The 26,604-nt window shown below is 45.7% G+C and overlaps 2 protein-coding genes across 5 annotated transcripts in view; one reads left to right on the top strand and one right to left on the bottom strand.

Annotated features, from left to right (window-relative positions):
* ABCA3 (ATP binding cassette subfamily A member 3) overlaps window positions 1-26,604 on the bottom strand; it is a 392,707-nt gene that overhangs the window by 297,188 nt on the left and 68,915 nt on the right. For 3 of the 4 annotated variants that reach the window (XM_081965875.1, XM_081965874.1, XM_081965876.1), the window contains exon 31: window positions 25,168-26,604. This exon is cut by the window's right edge and continues 1,199 nt beyond it. The gene's annotated coding sequence lies outside the window, so the exon portion shown is untranslated. Of the gene's footprint in view, window positions 1-25,167 lie in introns of those variants that run through there. The other variant, XR_014176435.1, reaches the window with a different exon arrangement.
* On the top strand, window positions 448-17,085 carry MCRIP2 (MAPK regulated corepressor interacting protein 2). The gene is made up of 5 exons (XM_081965956.1): window positions 448-818; window positions 1,084-1,189; window positions 12,527-12,654; window positions 14,945-15,046; window positions 16,667-17,085. The coding sequence occupies exons 1-5, from the start codon at window positions 764-766 to the stop codon at window positions 16,735-16,737; spliced, it is 462 nt and encodes a 153-aa protein (XP_081822082.1). The 5' UTR covers window positions 448-763; the 3' UTR covers window positions 16,738-17,085.

The following is a 26,604-nucleotide window of genomic DNA, read 5'->3' as shown; positions in this document are numbered from 1 at the left end:
TTGGCGCTTAGTAATGCCGGTCACATGACCACAGAGAACGTCTTCGGGCAGCGCTGGCTCTTGGGCTTTGAAACGTAGATGAGAACCGCCCCCTAGAGTCGGGAACCACTAGCGCATACTGTGTGTGCGAGGGGAACCTTTACCTTTGCAACCAATAAATAAATAACAACATAACGTAACATAACAAATAAATAATAAATAAGCAAAGCAAATAAATGATAAATAAGCAAATAAATAAAGCAAGCAAGCATGCAACGGGCTGCCCCTGCCCCTCTTTATCTCGCGATTGCCCGGGCTCGGGACCCACGTGGGAACGTCACGGGAGCCGATCCAGGCAGGCAAGCTCCCACGGGGCGCCTCCCTTGCGCAAACCGAAGCCTGGAATCCCGGCCAAAAGCGCTCGGCGCCTTTAAAAAAGCGCAGCCACGAAGTGGAAGGGGGGCGTGCTGGAGGCAAGCTCCGGCTGGCCGGCCCTGCGCTGGGCGGCCTTAAAGGGGACTGGCGCCTTGTGGCCGGCCAAGTGAAAATCCCAGGCCGGCGAGGGGAAGAGTGAGTCTCTCTCTCTCTCTCTCTGGCCGTCTCCCTTGGGGTCCTGCAAGCGGTGCGGGGACTCTGGCCGAAAGGCGGGGCGGCCCTCCCCAACGGGAGGAGCCTCTTTCGAACCCGGCTCCCGGGAAATGCCCAGCAGGGAGCTGGATCCCCTGCGTTAGGATCGGGAACGCTTGAGCGCCTGGCCAGCCTTGCTCCGGGGGAGGGGACGCTGATGATGTACACCATTACCAAGGGCCCGAGCAAGCTAGCCACGCAGAGGAGGACAGGTAAGGCAGGCTTCCCCCTCATCTACCCCGGACCACAATGCCCATCTTCCCCAGCCAGCAGGGGGAAGATCGGGAGCCGCGATCCCCCCCCCCAATCTGGGAAAATCTGCGAGAGCTCAATCCTTGCTCGTTCTGCAAAAGGCGCCCACCCCTCCTTTAATTGCATCCCCTCCTCCCATCCCGGACGGGCTGTCAAGTGTCGGGCCGTTCCGCAGGCCCAGCCAGGTGTCCGGATCGCGCCTCTCTCTCTCTCTCGCCCCCGCAGGTCCCACGCAGCAGGTGGAGAGCAAATTGATCGATCTGAAATGCCGGCGGCCGCAGCAGCAGCAGCACCAACAGCAGCCGGAGCTGGGCTCGTGGCCCCTTGCAAGGTGAGGAGGGGGTCCCATGATGGTAGGGGTCGTCCAGGCCGGCGACGCAACCCCGCGGCGGCGAGAGGACGTCCCTCCCGCTGCCCGGTGACCTTGCGCGCTGCTTGCCCGCAGGCTGGCTCCGCCGCCTGCGGTCTCCCTGGCCCGGGGCGGGGGGCGATGGGTGGAGGCCAGGGGGTGGCCCCTGGACGGCCTGGCTGGCCCGGGTTGGGGTCTCGGGCAGAGCAGCTGGCAGCCTCCCCGGAAGGGAAGTGGAGGTGACCTTGTCGGGAGGCTGCCGGCTGTCCTTGTGGCCACATGGCTCCCAAGGGGCGGGGGGGGGGGAGGGAGGAGGGTAGTGGGGTGTGTGGTAGAAGGAGAGGGGGGGTTGCCCGCCCTCCACCCCCTCCACCCGGCGGCTATCACCCCCTCTGAGCCACGTGGCTGGCAAGGACAACCCGCTCACACGTGCCGCCTGTAGGGAGGGGAATCTCCTTTGGGGGAGGGAAGGGGGAGTAGGCAGGTGACGTCAAATGATGTCATGAGATGAGGGGTGGGGGCAGGTACCCAGCAGGCAGCCTTTGCCCTAGAGAAGGGCAAGGCAGAGGAGAAGGGGGGGGGGTTGTGTGTGTGTGGGGGGGGGGTTGCAGGAGCATGAAGGAGGCGTGCTAAACCTTTTGAATGCCCGCCTTCCTTGGGCTACAGTTTTAGGGAGTTGCAATTGATTCGTCATGCGTATATGAGATAACAGATCAAAGTGGCATAATGAGTGATTTTCACAATGTGGCAGGCCAATCCCTAGGAAGGGATAACAAATATAGGGGCTCAAAGAAATGTTGCTTATGACTTAAGAGGGGGGGGGAGGGGAAATGTAAAAGAAATATGAAAGGAGATCAATATTTTTGAAGTTGGAAGATAAGAATTTCACATACTGTTTGTATTATTATTGTGAATGGGGTTAACAGATAAAAGTATAAACTTGATTTTGAATACATGAAAAGGATACAAATGAAAAGGACAGGTACGGTAGGCACGCTGGTGCGCCTATGCACGCCCCCTTACAGACCTCTTAGGAATGGGGTGAGGTCAACAGATAGACAGTCTAAGGTTAAAGTTTTGGGGGTTTGGGGAAGAAACCACAGAGTCAGCTAGAGCATTCCAGGTATTGACCACTCTGCTGCTGAAGTCATATTTTCTGCAATTAGGCGGGGAGGAGATGCTGAGCACTGGGGCTCTTTTGCATTCCTTTGGGTGCCCCGGCGCACTCTTAACAGAAACAGAGTTGGAAGGGACCTTGGAGGTCATCTAGTCCAATCCCCTGCTCATGCAGGAGACCCATACTAGGGATTCGAACCGCCGACCTTTCTGATCGACAAGCTCAGTGTCTGAGCCACTGAGCCACCTAGCAAAGCTGCCTTTGCTCTTCTGGGTACTTGGCTTGGACACCCCCCTCCCCCTCCCCATGGAGGAAAAGGGATGTTCTCAAAGTTAAGGTTAAGAGAGGTAGACTTCAACTCCCAGAATCCCTCAGCCAGCGTCTAGACTCCCGTTTTTCAACCATGACAGCTTTTAAGATCTGTAGGCACTGGCTGGGGAATTCTGGGAGTTGAAGTCCACTAGACTAGACAGTGAGGGATGCGGTGGCTCAGTGGCTAAGACACTGAGCTTGTCGATCAGAAAGGTCGATGGTTCGAATCCCTAGCGCTGCGTAATGGAGTGAGCTCCTGTTACTTGTCCCAGCTTCTGCCAACCTAGCAGTTCGAAAGCAGGTAAAAATGCAAGTAGAAAAACAGGAACCACCTTTGGTGGGAAGGGAACAGCGTTCCGTGCGCCTTCGGTGTTGAGTCATGCCGGCCATATGACCACGGAGACGTCTTCGGACAGCGCTGGCTCTTCGGCTTTGAAACAGAGATGAGCACCGCCTCCTAGAGTTGGGAACGACTAGCACGTATGTGCGAGGGGTACCTTTACCTTTATCTTGTAGACTAGACAGTATTAATTGGATGGCTAATTGCAGAGATCTTTTGTTCAAACATGTATCCGCTTTTGGGTTTACATGCTGTCTGCTTGGATTCACAGGATGCACTAAACTGAAGTTGAATACAAGTAGTCCTCAACTTATGACCACAACGGAGCCCCAAATTTCTGTGGTTAAGGGAGACATTTGTTACGTGAGTCCTGCCCCGTTTTATGATCTTTCTTGCCACAATTGTTAACCGAGTCCCTGAAGTTGACAAGTTAGTAACCCAGTTGCTAAGTGAATCATGGCAGGGGTTGAGTTAGTAACCAGGTTGTTAAGTGAATCATGGCAGGGGTTAAGTTAGTAATCAGGTTCTTAAGTGAATCTAACTTCCCTTTTGACTTTGTCGGTCAAAGGGGATCACAAAAGGGGATCGTGGGACGCAGCAACCATCATAAAAATGAACCAGTTGCCCAGCCTCTGAATTTTGATGATGTGGAGGCTGCAAAGGTTGTAACTGTGAAATATGGTCATAGGTCACTTTTTTCAGTGCCGTCGTAACTTTGTGCGGTCACTAAGTGAATCATTTAGTGAGTCGAGGACTGCCTGTGGTATATAATCCAGCCTGCAGTGGAAATGCAACTATTCAGCCCGTTGGGCTAAGCAGGGCAGAGTTTTGGAAATAGTGTTGGAAGTGGCAAGCTTGGAAGGATTGAGGATGAAGAAAAAAAAGAAATCACTCAAACGTAGCCCATTTTGTACAAATATTTCTCGAATTATGACAATTTGGGAACAGAATTTTCATCACCAAGCAAGGCAAGTTCTTTAATGAGTAATGCCAGATTTTGCAACTCTTTTTTGCCACCGTTCTTAAGCAAAACCTCCCCAGTTGTTAAGTGAATCACGCAGTTGCAAAGCAAAACCAGTCCCCCCCCCTTTTTTTTGCTTGTGGGAAGCCAGCTGAGAAGGCCACGCATGACCCCGGGATCCTGCAACCATTTGTGAATAATATGCCAAATGCCACACCCCCGAATTTTGAATCTCATAACTGTGAGGATGCTACAACGGTCATAGGGTGCAAAGACTGGTTGCAAGTCACTTTTTCCCCGTGCTGTTGTAGCTTTGAACTGTCGCTAAACGAAGGATTGAGAATTGAGGATTAACTGTGCAAGCTTTGAGCTTTGCCTTTTAATCTAGGAAACTCCCACTTGTTTATTTCCATTTTGAACAGGTTCTGCAGCCTGAAAAATGTTTGAAAACCCCTAAAGTCGGTCACCACCATGCCGTAATATGAATTGTTCATTTATTTGGGCACAAGTTGATAACCCTGGCGTTGCCCGGGTATTTATTCATAGGGGGACAATGTCCGGTCCAAATGTAATTTCTAATATTGGATTTTCCCCCTTACCAGAGGAAGCCCCCATGTGGAGTACTGTGAAGCCATTACCATGGCAACTCCACTTTGCTGTACAGTAGAAGCCATTTGAAGGCACAACAGGCTGCATCTTAACAGAACACACACATTGAGGGGTGTTAGGGGTGACTTACCCTTAGAGTATTTGTTTCCAGTGAGTAAGTCATCTGTGTATCAAGTTTGATTGAAATTGCTTGAGGTCTTCCAGAGTTATGCTGGAACACACACACACACACACACACACACACACAGCCATTTATATATATATATATATATATATATATATGTATGTATGTATGTATGTATGTATGTATGTATGTATGTATGTATGTATAGATTGTTGGTTCGAGGAAGACAACAGTTGTGCTTTGGGTAATTGGGGGTCAATTATAGCGTATTGTGTGTTAAACTATTTCGTGGCTGAAAAAAAATATCTCACAGGTATAGAATTCGTTTGTGGTGAGAAATGGATCCACCCTTGAGTTCACCTGATACTGCCGTTTGCATTACACAATGGCTTTAATTTTGATTATGCAACTGCAATACTGCACAGGTAGCCTTTGACTTAACCACAGTTCATTTAGTGACCGTTCGAAGTTACAACGGCGCTGAAAGTAGAGACTTTCTGACCTTTTTTCCCCACACTTACGACCTTTCCAACATCCCCACGGTCACGTGATTTATATTAGGATGTTCAACATCTGACTTGTGTTTGTGACGATCCCGGTGTCCCGGAGGTGGGTGGGTGGGTGGGGAATCCCCTTTTGCGACCTTCTGACCCGCCAGGTCAACAGGGAAAACCGATTCTCCTCACAACCGTGCGGCTGACTTAACAACTGCAGCCATTCATGTAAACAAACGTGGCAAGGAAAATCGTAAAACGGGGCAAAACTCACCGATCGAATGCCTCGCTTCGCTAGCTAAATTTTGGCCTCGATTGTAGTCGTAAGTTGAGTTGGGTTCAAACTCCTTTCTCCATGCCTCAAAGGGCCCTGAAAAAGTAGACAATACTATTTCCCTGGGTCTAGAAAACCCATTTTGTGTTGCAAAGCAAATTATTACTTTGTGTTATACATGGCTTGAAGTCCAGGCAGTGTTGATTTTGTTTCTGGCTGGTTGGATACTTGCAAGCCCAGACATTGTTAACTTTTCTCCCCCCTTCCGATTCCATTGTGTTCGATTCTCTGGCGAAGTCCCCGCAATTTTGGGGGGCCACATTTTTCAGAAGCAGTTTGCCATTGCCTCCTTCCTAAGGCTGAGAGAAAGTGGCTGGCACAAAGTCACCTAGCTGGTTTCATGCCAAAGACAGGACTAGAACTCACCATATTTATTTTTATTTCATTTAGTTTGTCAAACATGTAAAAGATAACCAGTAAAAGCATAAACATAAAGATAAACACAGTAAATGGGTACGAATAAATGGAGACAGTAGGACTGGACGTTAGGCATTTACAGACCTCTCAGGAATGGGGTGAGGTCTACCACCAACAAGATTGGCTAAAATGTACCCAAACATGAAGCCGACCTGCTGGAAGTGTAAAAAAGTACAAGGGACTTTTTATCACATATGATGGACCTGCCCGGAAACACAAAAATATTGGGCAAAAATCTGGAAGTGGGTGCAAGAAATTACAGGAGAACATAAAATACAAACCCGAAATCTTTCTGCTGGGAATAATCAAAGGGAAATATACAAAGAAAATTAAACACATCTGCTAACTACAGCTAGAATAGCATTTGCCCAATGCTGGAAATAAAATAATGCCCCCTCGGACGAATTAGTGATTAAAAAAAATTTGGATTGTGCAGAGATGGATAAACTAACACTGAAATTAAAAGATAAAGAAGAGTCGGAATATTATGAAATTTGGAACAATTGGTACAAATGGCTGCAAAACCAGAAAATTAATTAAGCCGAAAAACAATATATATATATATATATATGTATGTATGTATGTATGTATGTATGTATGTATGTATGTACGTATGTATTTGTGTTACTAATGGTTTCTTAGGCAGGAGTTTTAGTGGCTAAAACTCCTGCCTAAGATATATACAGCCCAGGTTCAAATCCCAGTAAGGGTATGGCTAGCTGATGAGAGCTAATTAGCTCGAAATAGATCTATACTAGTCTCCCTTTATTTATTTATCAGTACAAATATAACGCACACACACACACACACACACACACACATATATACATACATACATACATACATACATATATATATAGAACTGTGTATAAAGGTGTGTAAATATAGAAGCGAAATGCTATATACATGTACAGATATGATGATATAACAATGTTGATATAATGACTGTAATGTGTTGTAGAAGGGAAACAATTAAAAAATCTGCTAATAAGGGATTGGGGTGAGGTCCACAGTAGACAGGTTAGAATTATGGAGGTTTGGGGATGTAACAACGGAGTCAGTTAAAGCATTCCAGGCATTGACCTCTCTGTTGCTGAAGTCCTATTTTCTGCAATCGAGTTTGGAGCGGTTTACCTTGAGCTTGTATCAGGGATGAAATTCAGCAGGTTCTGAAATTTTGAGTAGTTCAGAGAACCGGCAAATACCACCTCTGGTTGGCCCCAGTGTGGGGAGGGAATGGAGATTTTGCAGTACCCTCCCCCTGCCATGCCCACCAAACCATGCCCACAGAACCGGTAGTCAAAAATTTTGAATTTCATCCCCCGGTTTGTATCTATCGTTACCATAGCTGAACTGCTTGAAAATTCAACCGTTGTGACCATCTTTGCTAAAATAAAAGACTTTTGCGCAAGACCGCGAAGGTAATCCACCTACTTGTAAGATACTCAACCTCCCATTGACAAAGTTATCTTCTTTTTGGTCTATATAATTTATGGCCCTGCGTATTTACTTATGCAGCAAGAGTCCAAAAAGTGCTTCATAAATCTTTCTTTGCTTAATAGCAGCGTTTGCACAACACAAGTTAAATGATGTAACAAAATTAACCTATTTTATGGCTAGGAAGAGTTTGCGGGAGCATGAACTAACCAAGGGGAGGCAAAAGCACGCCCCCACCCCCTCTAAAACCAAGATCCTAAGCCAGAAAATAGTTGGGAAGTCTGAATTAGATGCTAAAACTAGAGAGAAATTAGCTTTTGCCATAAACAGCAACTTTAAAGTGGTGGATTATATATAAATTCACTTAGCTGCATTTGAAGGATTGGCTTGAACATGGTTAAGGGAATTATAGTTTTCTTTAGGGGTCTACATTGGTGAGAATGTGCTGGAGTATATAGACATCCTGTGGGCTGAATTGGTATAAAAAGAAAAACCTAAGATATGATTGGCTAATTTATGTTGTATAAGCCAAGCCAACTGTGAACCACTAATCCATGATATGTCTTAGTGCTTTTGTGTACAATCTGCAAGTGTGGCATGTTAAAGCAATCATGTTTAATGCTAAGACTATGGTACCATTGTATGATATGCATAGTTCAAGTGGCAGTTTGCCAAGTTTCCTCTTTCTATTTGTGCACAAGATTCTAGACCTCATGGAGTGGAGGGGTAAAAAAAAGATATCTGGCCATTGCAATGTTTAGGCATGGAAAGGGGACAGAAAACAATGCAATTCATTCTCCCCCCAAAGAAAAACTTTTATTTCAAAGTGTATTTAATCTATCTATCTATCTATCTATCTATCTATCTATCTATCTATCTATCTATCTATCTATCTATCTATCTATCTATCTATCTATCTATCTATCTATCTATCTACCTACCTACCTACCTACCTACCTACCTACCTACCTACCTACCTACCTATCTATCTATCTATCTATCTATCTATCTATCTATCTATCTATCGACTATCACTAAGTGTTGCATCTTTTTATTCTTGATGAATGTATTTTTTATTCCCCTTATGTACACTGAGAGCATATGCACCAAAGACAAATTCCTTGTGTGTCCAATCACACTTGGCCAATAAAGAATTCTATTCTATTCTATTCTATTCTATTCTATTCTATTCTATTCCTACTCTACTCTATTCCTTATTCTCTATTCTATTCTATTCCATTCCTATTCCTATTCCTATTCTACTCTACTCTATTCCTGATTCTCTATTCTATTCTATTCTATTCCATTCCATTCCATTCCTATTCCTATTCTACTCTACTCTACTCTATTCCTGATTCTCTATTCTATTCCATTCTTATTCCATTCCTATTCCTACTCTACTCTACTCTACTCTACTCTACTCTACTCTACTCCTATTCGTATTCCTATTCCTATTCCTACTCTACTCTACTCTACTCTACTCTACTCTACTCTACTCTACTCTACTCCATTCCTATTCCTATTCTTATTCCTACTCTACTCTACTCTATTCCTGATTCTCCATTCTATTCTATTGTATTCTATTCTATTCCGTATTCCGTTCTCTTCTACTCTACTCTAATTTAATTGTTGTCGAAATCAAGGCTTTGGATAAATAAAGGATTAGGATAAATAAATATCAGGGCAATGCCGGGTTATCAGTTGGTAAAATATATAATTTGGGCCGGGAAGGCACCAGTGTGAGGTCAGAGACCCACATCCACATAGGTGCATATCGATCCTCTTTGATTCATTTCCTGCATTTCGCACTTGTTGTGTCTCTTTCAGCTTTGGCGCTGGCCGTTTTTTTTACAATGACCGTTTGTTCTACTGACCTTGGAAAAAATGCATGTCCAGTTGCAAGGAGAATTTGGGAGAGGGCCTGGATGGGTTCACAGAAGGAGGGGGAGGGTTGGGAAGGAAGAGTAAACAACATGTGACTTGCTTGATGTTGTGGAAGTGTGATCAGGTGGAAAAATGTGGGTCATATGGCATTGGACTCCTGCCCCAGAGAACTTAGAAACTGGGACAAAGTCCAGAATCTCATTCTAGATGGTGACTTACATATTCTTGAGCAAAAGGTCAAACATTATTAGTAGTAAGAGGAGTAGAATTAGCCTTGCCTCTTCATTCAAGGAATGCAGATAGTCCTCGACTTAAGGCTGTTTCGCTTAAGGATGGGCTCAAACTGAAAGAACTCACGTTTGAGGAATGCCAACGTAGGTTGAATTCTCATGCTTGCTTGTGAAGGTTCTCGTTTGCACCAATGCAAGTTGTAAGCCCTCAACTTACAACACTTTAGAATAGAATAGAATAGAATAACAGAGTTGGAAGGGACCTTGGAGGTCTTCTAGTCCAACCCCCTGCCTAGGCAGGAAACCCTACACCATTTCGGACAAATGGCTATACAACATCTTCATAAAAACTTCCAGTGTTGGGGCATTCACAACTTCTGGAGGCAAGCTGTTCCATTGGTTAATTGTTCTCACTGTCAGGAAATTTCTCCTCAGTTCTAAGTTGCTTCTCTCCTTGATTAATTTCCATCCATTGCTTCTTGTTCTGCCCTCAGGTGCCTTGGAGAACAGCTTTGCTCCCTCTTCTTTGTGGCAACCCCTGAGATATTGGAACTCTGCTATCATGTCTCCCCTGGACCTTCTTTTTATCAAACTAGACATACCCAGTTCCTGCAACCGTTCCTCATATGTTTTAGTCTCCAGTCCCCTAATCATCTTTGTTGCTCTTCTCTGCACTCTTTCTAGATTCTCTGCATCTTTTCTACATCGTGGCGACCAAAACTGAATGCAGTGTTCCAAGTGTGGCCTTACCAAGGCATTATAAAGTGGTATTAACCCTTCACGTGATCTTGATTCTATCCCTCTATTGATGCAGCCTAGAACTGTGTTGGCTTTTTTGTTGACTTTGTTCAGGGACACTTAGAAGTTATGACGGCACTGAAACAAGTGACTTGTTCATGTGTTTTTCACACTTAACGGTCATTGCAGCATCCCCACAATCATGGACTTTTGGCAACTGACTCGTATTTATGACGGTTGCAGTGTCCCGGGGTGGCGTGTTCCCCTTTTGCGACCTTCTGACAAGCAAAGTCGATGGGGAAGCCGGATTCCCAACCAAACGACTAACCTAAGAGCTGCAGTGATTCACTTAACGACTGCGGCAAGAAAGGTCGAAAAACGGGGCAAACTTGTTTAACAAATGTCTCGCTTAGCGACAGAAATTTTGGGCTCCATTGTGTTCGAGGACCTGTACGTAGAGTAGAAAATACCTATTCTATTGACCTGAACTGCAAACCTGAGAGGTTGGAGTTTGCAGATTCTCAAAAGGAAACGAGAATTAGATTAGATTAACAGAGTTGGAAGGGGCCTTATAGGTCATCTAGTCCAACCCCCCCCCTCCTATGCAGGAGACCCTACACCATTTCTGATAGATGGCAGTGCAGTCTCTTCTTGAAAGCTTCCAGTGATGAAGCTCCCACAACTTTTGAAGGCAACTTCTGTTCCATGGGTTGATTGTTCTCACTGTCAGAAAATTCCTCCTTATTTCCAGGTTGAATCTCTCCTTGGACAGTTTCCATCCATTCTTCCTTATCTGGCTTTCAGGTGCCTTGGAAAATAGCTTGATCCCCCTCCTCTCTGTGACAGCCCCTCAAATATTGGAAGACTGCTATCCTGTCTCCCCTGGTCCTTCTCTCCACTAGACTAGCCATGCCCAGTTCCTGCAACTGTTCATCGTATGTTCTAGCCTCCAGTCCCCTCATCATCCTGGTTGCTCTTCTCTGCATTTTTTTTCTCACGAATTCACACCCAGAGCTTCATTAGGAACTCCAATTTGGATTGGGTCTGGAAATGCAATTCCAAATTGATTTTCTGCAAATTCCGTGCCACTTCAAAAATGGTTCTGGTAGAGGAGGAGTGAGTGGGAGGCAAGGAGCCTCCGATGTGATGTGTGATCGTTTTGATTTTTAAACCCAGGGATTCTCCTTTGATTAGGTCTCCACTCTGTCTCCTTTGAAGGCTGATGCAATCTTCCACCCATCCTGTGCCAAAGATTGTGGCTCTTTCACTAATCTGACTCAGGATTAGGAAAGATTATAAACAGACAGTTAAATCCCTGGGACCAGCCAGTGCAAGAATTAGCTTGGATGATGGATGGTCAACCTTTCCTCATATTTCTATTCTATTCCTGATTCTTTGTTCTGTTCCGTTCTATTCTGTTCCATTCCATTCCATTTCCATTATTTTATTCTATTCTGTTCTTTTCTGTTCTGTTCTATTCCTGATTCTTTATTCCATTATTCTATTCTATTCTAGAATGCTTCTGAGGGCACAGGGAAAACATCTGGAACTAATTTGACTGTCACTAAGTGTTGTATCTTTTTAGTCTGGATGAATGCATTTTTATTCTCCTTGTGTACACTGAGAGCATATGCACCAAAGACAAATTCCTTGTGTGTCCAATCACACTTGGCTAATAAAGAATCTATTCTATCCTATCCTATCCTATATTCCATTCCTTTCCTTTCCATTTCCATTATTCTATTCTATTCTATTCTATTCTATTCTATCCTATCCTATCCTATCCTATCCTATATTCCATTCCTTTCCTTTCCATTTCCATTATTCTATTCTATTCTATTCCATTCCTTTCCATTTCCATTATTCTATTCTATTCCATTCCTTTCCATTTCCATTATTCTATTCTATTCCTTTCCATTTCCATTATTCTATTCTATCCTATTCTATCCTATCCTATCCTATCCTATCCTATCCTATCCTATCCTATATTCCATTCCTTTCCATTTCCATTATTCTATTCTATTATATTATATTCCATTCCTTTCCATTTCCATTATTCTATTCTAGTCTATTCTATTCTATTCTATTCTATTCTATTCTATTCCATTCCATTCCCTATCCTATCCTATCCTATCCTATCCTTCTATTCCATTTGATTCCATTTCCATTCTTCTCTTCTCTTCTCTTCTCTTCTCTTCTCTTCTCTTCTCTTCTTTTCTCTTCTCTGAACAGCCCTTAAACAACAGGTCGTCAGTCCAGGAGCATCTGTATTCCTAACATAAATTAAATCAAATCCTCTTCTCTTCTCTTTTGTCTTCGCAGCCCCCTTCCCAAGCTTGTGTTCAACAGGGTCAATGGAAAGAGACCCCCGTTGATGATCTCGCCCCCCACAACCACAGAGGAAAACTACACCGTAGCTCACGAAGAAAATGTCCGCTTTGTGTACGAAGGTAAGCGAACTCCTGGCCGACTCTGGGACAGGAGTCTTCAAGTGTGGCCAATTAAAGAAGTGTGGACTTCAACTCCCAGAATTCCCCAACTCCCAGCATGCGGGCTGAAGGATTCTGGAAGTTGAAGTTTGAAAAATGCTGTTCTAGGAGGAAGCGAAAACACTGATGGAGCCCCGATGCCTTGTTTGCTGTTGGGTTGTATTCAGCCAGGGGTAGCGGGAATTTTGAGAGTGGGGAGGGAATGGGGATTTTGCAGTATCCTTCCCCTGCCACGCCTACACAACCTGTAGTAAAAAAAATTGAATCCCACCAGTGGTTGTATATATCAGGAGGCTGTGAGTTCAATCCTAAGTAGAGGCAGATATTTCTCTCTCTCTGGGCACAATGAGAATGCTGAACAAAAACTCCGCACTGGCGACAGGAAGGGATCCGGCCATTTATTTATTTATGTATTTTAAAGTTTTTTTTAAATTTTTCTCTTCCAAATTCATTCACAAATATACACTCTTATAATTTACTAATTACATTTATCGATTCATCATTCATCTTGATCGTTATTTTCTTACAAATATATGGAATACAGTTTGGGTTACTTTCTTGCCACCCCGTGCCTCCATCTTATTTTGCAACAGCCTTTGCTGCTTCTATCTTCTCAACCTTTCTTCTCTGCCTTCTTCTTTTCTCCTCTCATTCTTTCTTTTTTCCCTTTCTTCCCCCCTCCTCTCTTCTCCTCCTTCTTACCCTCTCTCCTACTCTTAATTCCTCTCCCTTACTTCCTCTCCTTTATCCTTTCTTCCTTTCCCTTCTCATCCTTCCTCCTTTCCTTTGTTGCCCTTGTTTATTTCTTTTCTCTGATGGGTGTCTGACCATATAAAACACTCGGCTAGTTCCTTTGAATTGCCCAGACTCCACACCGCAAAGGATTATGGGGTTGTTAAAATATGACGATATATGAGGGAGAAGAGAGGGGAAGAAGAAAGGAAGGATGAGGAGGGAAAGGAAGAAAGGATAAAGCAGAGGAAGTAAGGCAGGGGAATTAAGAGTAGGAGAGAGGGTAAGAAGGAGGGGAAGAGAGGGGAAGAAGAAAGGTGGAAGGATGAGGAGGGAAAGGAAGAAAGAGTAAAGCCGAGGGAGTAAAGGAGGGGAATTAAGAGGAGGAGAGAGGGTAAGAAGGAGGAGAAGAGGAGGGGAAGAGAGGGGAAGAAGAAAGGAGGAAGGATGAGGAGGGAAAGGAAGAAAGGGTAAAGCAGAGGGAGTAAGGGAGGGGAATTAAGAGGAGGAGAGAGGGTAAGAAGGAGGAGAAGAGAGGGGAAGAAGAAAGGTGGAAGGATGAGGAGGGAAAGGAAGAAAGAGTAAAGCCGAGGGAGTAAAGGAGGGGAATTAAGAGGAGGAGAGAGGGTAAGAAGGAGGAGAAGAGGAGGGGAAGAGAGGGGAAGAAGAAAGGAGGAAGGATGAGGAGGGAAAGGAAGAAAGGGTAAAGCAGAGGGAGTAAGGGAGGGGAATTAAGAGGAGGAGAGAGGGTAAGAAGGAGGAGAAGAGAGGAGGAGGGGGAAGAGAGGTGAAGAAGAAAGGAGGAAGGAGAGGAGGAGAGAAGAAGGCAGAGAAGGGAGGTTGAGAAGATAGAAGGTTATTGCAAGAAAGGTATTCTATACATGTGTGTAAAAATGAGTATAGAGATTAACGATGAATAGATAAATGTTAAATAGCAATTACAAGAATGCATATCTATGAATGAATTTGAAAGGGAAAAAAAACTATTTGCAAAACAAAAATGAGGTCATCGGCCGTTGTTCCCCCTGATTTTTTTTCTTGTCAAAAGACACAAATGAAACCAAGACAACCGCAGGCGACAAAATCAAACTTTTTTGACTTAACGTTTTTTTATGGAGGGGGACCACCCATCAGGGTGGGGACCCTTTCAACAAATGGCCCTTGACTTACAACCACAATGGAGTCCAAAATTCCCATTGCTAAGCAAGACGGTTGAGTTGGCGAGCTTTCTCGCCAAGGGAATCCCTGCAGTCGATAAGTTGGTAACTTGGGGGTTACGTGAATCTTGGTTGGAAGGTTGCTAAAGACGAATCACAAGGCACACACACACACACACACACGGGACACTGCAACCGTCGTAACTACAAGTCAGTTGCCCAACACTTGAATTTTGATCAGAGGGACCACGAGGGATGCTGCCACATTCGTAAGCGTGACACTTTTTTCAGTGTCGACGTGACTTCGGATGAACGGTCCTAAGTTGAGGACATCCTGTGTGTTCTTTTCTTCCTGCTTCTAGCTTGGCAACAAGTGGAACAGCAGCTGGACAGTCGAGAGCAGGGAGACAGTGGATCTGGCCCAATACAATACACAGAGAAAACACCCAGTCCTGAATTGAAAGGTGAGTAGGGAAACGACCCATTCCCGAGCCTTTACTTCTCCCTAAATCCAAGTAGAAGCAATCTGGCTGAGGAATTCTGGGAGCTGAAGTCCACCCGCATTAAAGTTGCTAAAGTTGAGGAACGGTGCTCTACAACATAGGAGAAATAGCAGTAGCAAGAGCCCTTAGACTTATGTACCGTTTCACAGTGCTTTACAGCTAGAGTCAGACTATTTGCCCCCCAAAATCTGGGTCCTCAGCTTACTGACCTTGGAAGGATGGAAGGTTGATGGGTCAACCTTGAGCCGGTGAGACTCGAACTGCTGGCAGCTGGCAGAATTAGCCTGCAATACTGCATTCTAACCACTGGATGGATGCATGCATGGATGCATGGAAGGAAGGAAGGAAGGAAGGAAGGAAGGAAGGAAGGAAGGGCAATAGCAATAGCACTTAGGCTTATATACCACTTTACAATGCTTTCCAGCCCTCTCTAAGTGGTTTACAGAGTCAGCCTCCTGCCCCCAATAATCTGGCTCCTCGTTTTACCCACCTCAGAAGGACGGAAGGCTGAGTCAATCTGGAGCCTGGTGAGATTTGGACTGCCAACTTGCAGGCAGCCGGCAGTCAGCAGAAATAGAGGCAACTGGACTTTTTGTTTTTTCTTTGAAGAGGTCTCGCTTTTCATCCAGGAAGCTTCTTCAGCTCTAACTGGATGGCGGGGAACGGAAGGATTTATACTCCTTGCAGACAGAGCTGGTCATTTGAATCCTTTTAGAGAGTCGTTGAGGCCACTTGGAGGTTTGTCTGTGTCCTCGGGGACACCTGAGTCGTGCAAACATTGCAGAGGCTACTTGGGACTGCTGGAAAGGAGTGTGTTGTAGAACTCTGCTTGCTGCAGGATGTTTTCTGCCCAGAGTCCCTTCTTGTTGAACACAGGAAGGTTTCACACTCACTTGCACTACTCGGGTGACCTTAAGGAAACAGACAAACCTCCATGTGGCCTCAAGGGCTCTCCAAGAGGATGCAAATGACCAGCTGTTGTCTGCAAGGAATGTAAACCCTTCCATTCCCCACCAGCCAGTCAGAGCTGGAAAAGCTTCTTGGATGAGAAGCGAAATGCCTTCAAAAGAAAAAGCAGAAAATCCAGCTGCCTCTTGAAAAAAGCACCTCTGGGATAACCCTGACCTGGATGCCTGAGAATCCCCACAGCCATTTCATAAGCAGTGTTTCTCACCCCTTTAAAAATTCCCCAGCCAGCAATAAAAACTCCATTCTGGGAGTTGAAGTCCACCTGTTTTAAAATCGCTCAGGTCAAGAAACATGGCTCTAAAGCAGAGGTGTGATTCACTTACCTTCCCTACCGGTTCGCAAACGTGAGCGCGCGTGTGTGCGCCACATCTGTGCATGTGCACTGCCATCTGTGCATGCGCAGTGCTTGCGCATTACGTCGGGGAGGTTGGGTGGAGCCTCCCGCAGCTGCCGCTACCGATTCTCCCGAACCGGAGACAACTGCCTGAATGCCACCTCTGCTCTGATGGTTGGGTGGAAAGAAATGACACACTTAAGCAGCTTTTCTTTGTGGGGAAATTTGCAAATGTCTTAACTTTCTCTCTTTCCCCCCCCCCCTTTTTTTTTCTTTAGATTTTGTTCCCATCGACCTGGAAGATTGGTGGGCTCAACAATTCCTAGCCAAAATCAAGAATGGCTCTTAAGGAAGGCAGGAGAGGCCGCTCCACAAGAGAAAATTTTCAATTTCACTCTTAAGACAACGCAGGCGCCTCGGAGTGCAGCGAGAACTGGACAAATAGAAGGGGAGGGGGCTGGCGGGGCACGAAGTTGGCTGCTCAGCTGGCTTTTGAAAATGCTGAGCCGTCCCATTGCCCGGAAGAAGCCTGCAGATCACACATGGTGGGAATGCTGGGGTGCCCAGGGAGGGGGGCACGCGGGGGGCATTCTTCTCCTCCCTCGGGCCTGGCACCCAGCGCAGAGTCCATTTTGGCCCCGGAGCCTAGACTGTGGATTCACAATAAACACACTGATCCTGCCAATGGTACAAAATGCAGCTTGCCTGAAAGGAGTTTTCTTGGGAGGGGATTGGCCTCCCTCCCCCAAGGACGTTTCTCTCGGAAGCGAAATGCCAAGGAGAGGCAGGGGAGGGAAGTCCGGGCTTGCAGTTATTCAGAGCTGCCAAGATGAGGCATTGGGGAAACATCCAAAGACCCAGCTTTGTCAAGGTTTAGGGGAATATAGGCCAGTGGTGGGATTCCAAGTTTTTACTACTGGTTCTGTGGACGTGGCGCGGCTTGGTGGGCATGACCGGGGAAGGACACTACAAAATCCCCATCCCCTTCCCACTCCAGGGAAAGGATACTGCAAAATCCCCATTCCCTCCCCACTCCAGGGGAAGGATACTGCAAAATCCCCATTCCCTCCCCACTCCAGGGAAAGGATACTGCAAAATCCCTATTCCCTCCCCACTCCAGTGGAAGGATACTGCAAAATCTCCATCCCTCCCCACTCCAGAGGAAGAATACTGTAAAATCCCCATTCCCTCCCCACTCCAGAGGAAGGATACTGCAAAATTCCCATTCTCACCCCACTCCAGGGGAAGGATACTGCAAAATCCTTATTCCCTCCCTACTCCAGGGGAAGGATACTGCAAAATCCCCATTCCCTCCACACTCCAGGGGAAGGATACTGCAAAATCCCCATTCCCTCCACACTCCAAGGGAAGGATACTGTGAAATCCCCATTCCTTCCCCACTCCACGGAAAGGATACTGCAAAATCCCCATTCCCTCCCTATTCTGGGGGAAGGTTACTGCAAAATCCCCATTCCCTGTGCAGGGCAACAGGAGAAGACTGAGCCGATCAGCTGGGACCCGGGAGGCAGTGAATAGAGCCAGCCAGAGGTGGTATTTGCCAGTTCTCCAAACTACTCAAAATTTCTGCTACCAGTTTTCCAGAACTGGTCAGAACTAGCTGAATACCATCTCTGATATAGGCACAGGAGATAGCAGTAGCATTTAGACTTTATATCATCCTATTCTTTTAATGACCCCATCATCCCTTGCAGGATGAAGTCTGGGCAACTGAATTGAACTGAGTGCTTACTGACCGGATGCCTTGCTTATCTCCAATGTGGAGTTACCTATATTCAGCAGATATATTTTCATTGTGTCCAGACAGAGCAATATCTGCCTCTACCTAGGATCAAACTCACAGACTCCTGATTGTGAGGCGAGAACTCCACCTCTAGGCCACCATACCACTCTAGCATTTAGATTTTATATATTGTCCCCTAATGCTTTCTTTACCGCACTCTCTGGGCTGTTTACAATGTCAGTCTGTTGCCCCTGACAATCTGGGTTCTCATTTCATTGCCCTCCGAAGGATGGAAGGCTGCATCAACCTTAAGGCGGTCAGGATCGAACTCCAGGCTGCGGGCAGAGTTTGCCTGCTGTACTGCACTTTAACCTCTGTGCCACCGTGCCTTCGGTTCTCCAGTGCTTTGAATTCCAGTTGCAAAGAGGAAGTTTGAGTTGTGCCTTGCCTCAACCCAGCACAGGACACCCCCCCTCCCCGCAAACCTGGGTGAACAAGCCACAACAGGCTTTGCAAACCATGTTGGGATTTAATATGATATCCTGGTTCATACCTTGTCAACATTTAGGCCAATGCAAGCTTGTGGGATGCAGTGGCTCAGTGGTTAAGATGCTGAGTTTGTCGATCAGAAAGGTTGGCAGTCCGGCGGTTTGAATCCCTTGCGCCACGTAATGGAGGGAGCTCCTGTTACTTATCCCAGCTTCTGCCAACCTAACAGTTCGAAAGTACGTAAAAATTGCAAGTAGTAAAGTGGGGACCACCTTTGGTGGGAAGGTAACAGCATTCCATGTGCCTTCACCGTTTAGTCCTGCCGGCCACATGACCACGGAGATGTCTTCGGACAGCCCTGGCTCTTCGGCTTTGAAACCGAGATGAGCACCGCCCCCTAGAGTCGGGAACGATTAGCACGCTTGTGTGAAGGGAACTTTTATCTTTACCTTTACGTTCAGAAAGTGTCTCTGGTGCTTTGAATGTTTGCAAGGAGGTAGCTGAGTTTGGCTCCCATGCCTTGACTCAAAACAACACAAGAACCACTAAACCTGGGTGTACAAGCCACCGTCTTTGCAAATTATATTACGGCTTAATGTAATATTAATATAACCGAAAGCTGTTGAGTTTAGCTTAAGGTTAGCCCAGAAGTGGGTTTGTGAGAACACAGAGTGTGTCCTTTGGTCCAATCCTCCAGTGGCTCTTAGCAACTCCCTCGGGTCTTGCATGCAAAAATGTAGAGTTTTTTTGTTCTCGGAGGAAGAGTTTCTTTCTTGGCTGGCACTTACAACACGGAGCAGAGCTGGCCCAGCCAAAACTGTTGGGAAGAATTGTGTCATTCCGTCTTGCAAAATCCCTCACCTGAAATTAAGCAGCCCATTGAGGGCTGGGTTCGCCCACTTGTAGGGCAAAGGTATGGGTGCGGGTTAAGCCCTGAGGTGTCCAACATTTAAATAAGAAAAGTAGAGCAGATGTTGGCTTGGCAGCAAGACATCTCAGGGGTTTCGAACCCTTCTGGAGCACGCCTTCCGAACATGCCTTCAGCAAATGCACGGAGTGCATGTGTATGTATGTGTGTGTGTGTGTGTCGTTTCCCCCACCCCCTCTACACAGGATTTGAATTTTCCCCTGTAAGTTTTAGCTGCTGAGCTTGTCGATGAAAAAAGTTGGCAGTTCGGCGGTTCGAATCCCTAGCGCCGCGTAACGGAGTGAGCTCCCGTTCCTTGTCCCAGTTTCTGCCAACCGAGCACTTCGAAAAAGCAGGTGAAAATGCAAGTAGAAAAATAGGATCCACCTTTGGTGGGAAGGGAACAGAACGGAAACCGGAAGAGCAGCTGGTGATGGCGCTTGTCCCCTCAGAGAGCGCTCTGCTCTGTACCTCTGGCATGCGTGCCATAGGTTCCGCCATCCCGGACTTAAACAATCAATTAAAAGGAGAATGTTGAATGTGCTTTGGGCCTTTTGGAACAATTGGAGCAACATAATGAAAAACAAGTTCCGTTGGCTTTCTTAGACCTAGTTAATATGGCCTTTCTTCTTTAAGGTTCTGGAAGATTAAAAAAAATGTGGACAGAGCCTCCCTAAAACGGTAAAAACACGATACATAAATACAGGAACTTCTGAAAAAGGAGGTAGAATTTCCCCTTCCAGTTCACTTAGGCCAAATCGGAATCAGACACCATATTTAAGTGGGTCAATTGAAGGTTTTATAGAGGCATTTCCATGACTTGATAAGCTTGGTTATTTTTAACCTTGATTAGAGGTTTTTGGGCAGCTTAATAAGCCTCTTTATTTTGTGAAAAGGTGTAGCAGGATCCCAGAAAATGGAATAATTCAGGAGCCAGGTTGAAGCATGTGGTGCAAACGTATTCCACAGATCACCCTCTTCGTTTTGCTGCAGAAAAAATACAAATAACTTTCTAACATCTTAAAAGAAAAAAAAATTATCGCTTAAATGTTTCCCTCATCATCTTCAGCCATCTTGCATGTTATCAATAGCCTGCTGATGGACTGGACTATGATGCATAAAAGTGTGAAACAACAGATTTTTTTCAGTGACTTGAATTCTTTAGAATAGAATAACAGAGTTGAAGGGGACCTTGGAGGTCTTCTAGTTCAACCCCCTGCCTAGGCAGGAAACCCTATATTGTTTCAGGCAAATGGCTATCGAACATCTTCTTAAAGACTTCCAGTGTTGGAGCATTCACAACTTCTGAAGGCAAGTTGCTCCACTGATTAATTGTTCTCACTGTCAGGAAACTTCTCCTTAGTTCTATGTTACTTCTCTCCTTGATTAGTTTCCACCCATTGCTTCTTGTCCTGCCCTCAGGTGCTTTGGAGAATAGCTTGACTCCCTCTTCTTTGTGGCAACCCCTGAGTTATCAGAACACTGCTATCATGTCACCCCAAGTCCTTTTTTTTATTAAACAATTCTCTGTGGTTTAAATTGAAGGTTCGATCTAGTTGACCTCATGGCCAGGAATTAGCTGTTTTAATCTATTAAAATAGAAACTCCAGTCACATACAAGCAGGACATGGACAGCTCCCATTTCTAATCTTCCAAGTACATGATGGTGAAGTTTGATTTTCCTTGATGCCCTTTACTGGTTTTTAAGTACATAGAATGGTTGGGCAATAAGAGAGAGGTTGGTGGTTAAGACACCAGGAGACTGGGAATTCTAGTCCCACCTTAGGCATGAAAGCCAACTGGGTGACTTTGGGCCAATCACCGGGAGACAGTGAGTTCTAGCCTTGCCTTAGGCATGAAAGCCAACTGGGTGACTTTGGGCCAATCACCGGGAGACAGTGAGTTCTAGTCCCACCTTAGGCATGAAAGCCAACTGGGTGACTTTAGGCCAATCACCGGGAGGTGGTGAGTTCTAGTCCCACAAAAGCCAGTTGGGTGACTTTGGGCCAATCACCAGGAGACGGTGAGTTCCAGTCCTGCCTTAGGCATGAAAGCCAGCTGAGTGAGTACGGGCCAGATTTCCTTCCCTCAGCCCAGCCCACCTCACAGGATTGATGTGCTGAAAAGAGGAAGGACTTCTAGGTATGTTTGCTACCTCTATTTATAAAAATAATAAAAGCAGGATAAATATAAAGAAATAAATAAGGCAGCTGTATGACATCGTGGGCATCAAAGAATGGAGGCCTTTGAACTATGCTGCTGGAGAAGACTCCTGCGAGTCCCTTGGACTGCAAGGCCATCCAACTGGTCAGTCCGAGAGGAGATCAACCCTGACTGCTCTTTAGAAGGCCAGATCCTGAAGAGGAAGCTCAAATACTTTGGTCACCTAATGAGAAGGAAGGACTCACTGGAGAAGAGCCTCATGCTGGCAGAGAACTAATTGCTAAAATTTTTGAATCGCACCCCTGGTTGTAAATGAGCAAAATGGTCACCCATCATATTTTTCAGTGCTGTTGTATCTCGGGGGGGGGGGGTTTGCTAAACAAACTGTTCTAAGTCAAGGACTATCTGTAGTGCAAGGGTAAGCGTGGAACGTGTGCAAGAAACACTCGGGAGCCTCTGTCTGAAAATCCAGTTTATTTTCTTGGTTTTGAGACGGGGAAATGTCACCACTGCAGCTGATTTCGGCACAGAAGAGCAATGGAGTGAGCAGACGAACACATCCGAGAAATGAGCTCACCCCTTGTCTACTTTGGAATACCTTCCTTTTCTTTTCTTTTTAAGAGAGGACTCCCTTTTGGCATGCAGACGCAGAAAGTGCCTAACCCAATTTCTTAAACTGAAGCCCGAAATACGGACGGGAAAAACGCAAACGTATTCAAATAAAAAAATGACACACACATTAGAAACCACCATAGCTTACGGACCTCTTTGTGGCTTTATCCGTGGCAAGTTCACAATATATTTCACACGGCCAAGAGCAAAGAGGGGTGGTGGGTGGTGGGGGTGGGGAACAACCATAATAACCTTCCAACCCATGGATTTCTCCCCCTCCCCCCGTCCCTTTCATTTCTCAGCTAAAAAAAAAAAAATCACTTGAGGTCTAGCGTCTTGCGAAGGATGTGAAGACGAAACCCGAGAGAAATCGGAATGCAAACGGGACTCACACAAACATGCACGCACAGGCCCAAGACCCATGCGCGCGCAGACATACACTGTGCAAAAAAATGCAGGGACTTGTGCAAGAGGAAGGGAACTGTAGTGTGAGCCAAAGTACCAACCAGCCAATCAGCCGTGACCAAAAAAGAGATGTGGACAACTTAAGAACGTTTCGCAACAAGGTTTTTTTTTTGGGGGGGGGGGAGGGGGGGAAGAAACCTTACCAAAGGTGGCTAGACACAGAGAGTAAAACGAAAATGGTCCATGGTGGCTAAATCGTGGCAGGGGGTCCTGGAGTATATAGCCAAGTAGGGATCCTATATGTCTCTGCTTCATATGCCCACGATTCATCCTTTTGTACTGCGTGATAAATTATTCTGGGGATGTATTTTAACCTCGCTCCCTCTCTATTGAGACACATTGAGATGAGTACCGAAAAATATACATTTTGGGGGGGCGGGGGGGATAGATGTAGGTAAAGAGAAGCTCCAAAAAGTTTACTCAATACAGGGAGTCCTCGACTGACGACCACAATTGAGCCCAGGATTCACGTCGCTAAGCGAGGCAGTTGTTGAAGTTAAACATGCCCTAATTTTACCACCCTTCTTGCCGCAGCTCCTTTCGGTTGTTAAGTGAATCTGGCTCCCTTGTCGGTTTTGCTCGTCAGGAGGTTGCAAAAGGAGATCGTGCGACACACACACACACACACACACACACACACACACACACACACCGGGGGACACTGCAACCATCATAAATATGAGCCAGTTGCCAAGCGGCTGGATTTTGATCACGGGTGCTGCAAAGGCCATCGTAAGTGTGAAAAAGGGTCATAAATTAGTTTTGCTGTCGTGGTTTCAAACAGTCACTAAACAAACTTTAGTAAGTTGAGGACTACCTGTTGAAAAATTTGCTGGATGATACTGTGCTTTTAGCTGAAGAGCCTTTGCTAACTTAAAAGAACAGAAGAGAAGAGAAGAGGAGAGAAGAGGAGATGTTAGAAGAGGAGAAGAGAAGAGGAAAGAAGAGAAGAGAACAGAGAATCTAGAATAGAATAGAATAGAATAGAGAATAGAATAGAATCTGTTGGAAGGGACCTTGGAGGTCTTCTAGTCCAGCCCCCTGCTCAAGCAGGAGACCTATAACATTTCAGTCAAGTGGCTGTCCAGTCTCTTCTTAAAAGTCTCCAGCAATGGAGCACCCATGATTTCTGAAGGTAAGCTGTTCCACTGGTTAATTGGAGGAGGAGGAAGAGGGGAAGAAGAAGAAGAAGAAGAAGAAGAAGAAGAAGAAGAAGAAGAAGAAGAAGAAGAGGAGGAGGAGGAGGAGGAGGAGGAGGAGGAGGAGGAGGAGGAGGAGGAGGAGGAGGAGTCTACACCACTTGCTGAAACAGCCTTGTTGTTTAGGGGGCTCTGCTGCCTTAGTTGTAATCAAGTCCAATTGATTGGGGCCCACCCAGAGTTGGTTGTTAAGATGGGCAGCTACCCAAATGTTTTAAATAAATAAACCAATAAAATTGAATCTTGCTAGAGGCACGAGGCACTAGCAGTATGCAACAATCAGACCCTCACATTGGACTGTACGTCGAACAGGAAAAACACATCGTTATTCCTATCACCGCTTCCTACAACTGGGATTCAGGCCCAGGAGGACAATTAGAAGCACCAAACTCCTTTCCTACAGATTTCCTTTCATCCCATCGGAGAAGACGACTGCGTCCAGGGACAGAGAGAGTGTCCTAAACTCACGACTAACTCCATCTGATTTGCTCCCTTGCGTAATTTTAAAAAGGGCCTTTAGCTTTGCTTCGAAACTCTTGCTTCTTGTAGCCGTCGTGGGGTTTTGAATGGTTGGTTGGCCATTTTAGAAATCAAAAGCTGTTAAGCTGACCTTGTAAGAAAGTTATTTAGGTCGTTTTGCTTGCATGAGCCACCGTGGCGCAGTGCAGTACTGCAGGCTACTTTCTGCTGACTGCCGGTTGCCTGCAATTTGGCAGCTCGAATCTCACCAGGCTAAAGGTTGACTCTGTCTTCCATCCTTCCGAGGTGGTTAAAACGAGGACCCAGATTGTTGGGGGCAAGAGGCTGACTCTGTAAACCGCTTAGAGAGGGCTGTAAAAGCACTGTGAAATGGTATATAAGTCTAAGTACTATTGCTATTAGGAGCCCTGCTGGTGCAGTGGTTAGAATGCAGACTCACTCTGCCCACTGCCAGCAGTTGGATCCTGATCGGCTCAAGGTTTTCTCGGCCTTCCATCCTTCCGAGGTGGTTAAAACGAGGACCCAGATTGTTGGGGGCAAGAGGCTGACTCTGTAAACCGCTTAGGGAGGGCTCTAAAGCACTGTGAAGGGGTATATAATCTAAGTGCTATTCCTTCCTTCCTTCCTTCCTCCCTCCCTCCCTCCCTCCCTCCCTCCCTTCCTTCCATGGTGTGCAGTGGTTAGAATGCAGTATTGCAGGCTGATTCTGCCAACTGCCAGGAGTTAGATCCTGATGGGGCTCGAGATTGACTCAGCCTTCCATCCTTTCCGAGGCTGGTAAAATGAGGAGCCAGATTGTTGGGGGCAAGAGGCTGACTCTGTAAACCGCTTAGAGAGGGCTGTAAAAGCACTGCGGAGCGGTGTATAAGTCTAAGTGCTATTGCTACTGTCTGTTTAAGAACTAGCTCCAGATAATATAGAGTGTTTAAAAAGAATTCACATAATTTTCAAAACAAGGGTAATTTTTTAAAAGCCACAACAGTCCCTGGGGGCTCAGCTTTCTGCCCTCCTTAACAGAAAGGATTGTTTGTGGTTTTGTTGACAAGACTCCGTGCAGAGAGAGGCAAGTACCGAAAGGCACAGATCAACTAAAGGGCAAACTACAGTACCTTCACCAAAGGGCCCAAACTCAAAGTTAACTTATTCATTCAGAACTAGCAAAAAAAATAAAACCTGGGAGCTCCTTTCGTTTTTTCCCTTCCTGGTCCCACACATTTTCCACTCTTCCTCCAACTAAGAGAGGTACAGATGCTCAGATATAATACATTCCATGTGTCATGGGTTGATTCAAGTAGCAAAGAGTGGGGTTGGTTTTTTTTGCATTAATTCAAATTGTAAATGAGTTTAAGCCCTAATTCTTCATGCAGAGAAGAAAAGCCTGGGAGGTCATTTTTAGATCTCAAGAATGCTCTCTTTTGCAAGACACAACTGGCAGATGGATGGTGGACTCTGTCCTCACAACACAAACCACAACTGAAAGCCGAGATGCAACCAGCATTTGACTGAATTACTGGGAAGGGAAGAAGATATACAGAGTGTAAGTCTTTGACGCCCAAGAACCTGGCCTGCCTTAAGAAACCCAACCACTTTTCCAACCTTACTTATTATGGTCTAGAAGCATCATCCAGAAGCATCTAAAAGAAGAGGGAGGGTGGGAGAAAGGAAGGAAGGAAGGAAGGAAGGAAGGAAGGAAGGAAGGAAGGAAGGAAGGCTGATAAAGATGGAACAATAGATGAAAGGAAGGAAGGAAAATATGGACAAATGGATGGATGAAAGGAAGGAAGGAAGGAAGGAAGGAAAGCTAATATGGATGGATGGATGGATGGATGGATGGAACAATGGATGGAAGGAAGGAACATAGATATGGATGAATGGATGGAAAGGAAGGAAGGAAAGCTGGCTGATATGGATGGAACATATGGAAGGAAGAATAGATGGATGGATGGAAGGAAGGAAGGAAGGAAGGGACACTGATATGGGAGAAAGGTAGGAAGGTTCACTGAAGGGGAATGCATTGACTTATCGAGTTTCCAGAAACAAAGCTATGTATTTATTGCCACACCCACCAAATCTACAAGAGTTAGCCGGCAATAAGATAGCCAGAAAATGGATCTTCTACCTTGGTGGCAGCTAACAACAATTTGGAGCTGATGTGAACAC

The sequence above is a fragment of the Natrix helvetica genome (assembly GCF_964273705.1).
Source record: "Natrix helvetica genome assembly, chromosome: 13".
Lineage (NCBI taxonomy): Eukaryota > Metazoa > Chordata > Lepidosauria > Squamata > Natricidae > Natrix > Natrix helvetica.
Note: the sequence above shows the minus strand (reverse complement) of the source record. Positions and strands in the feature narration are given on the sequence as shown.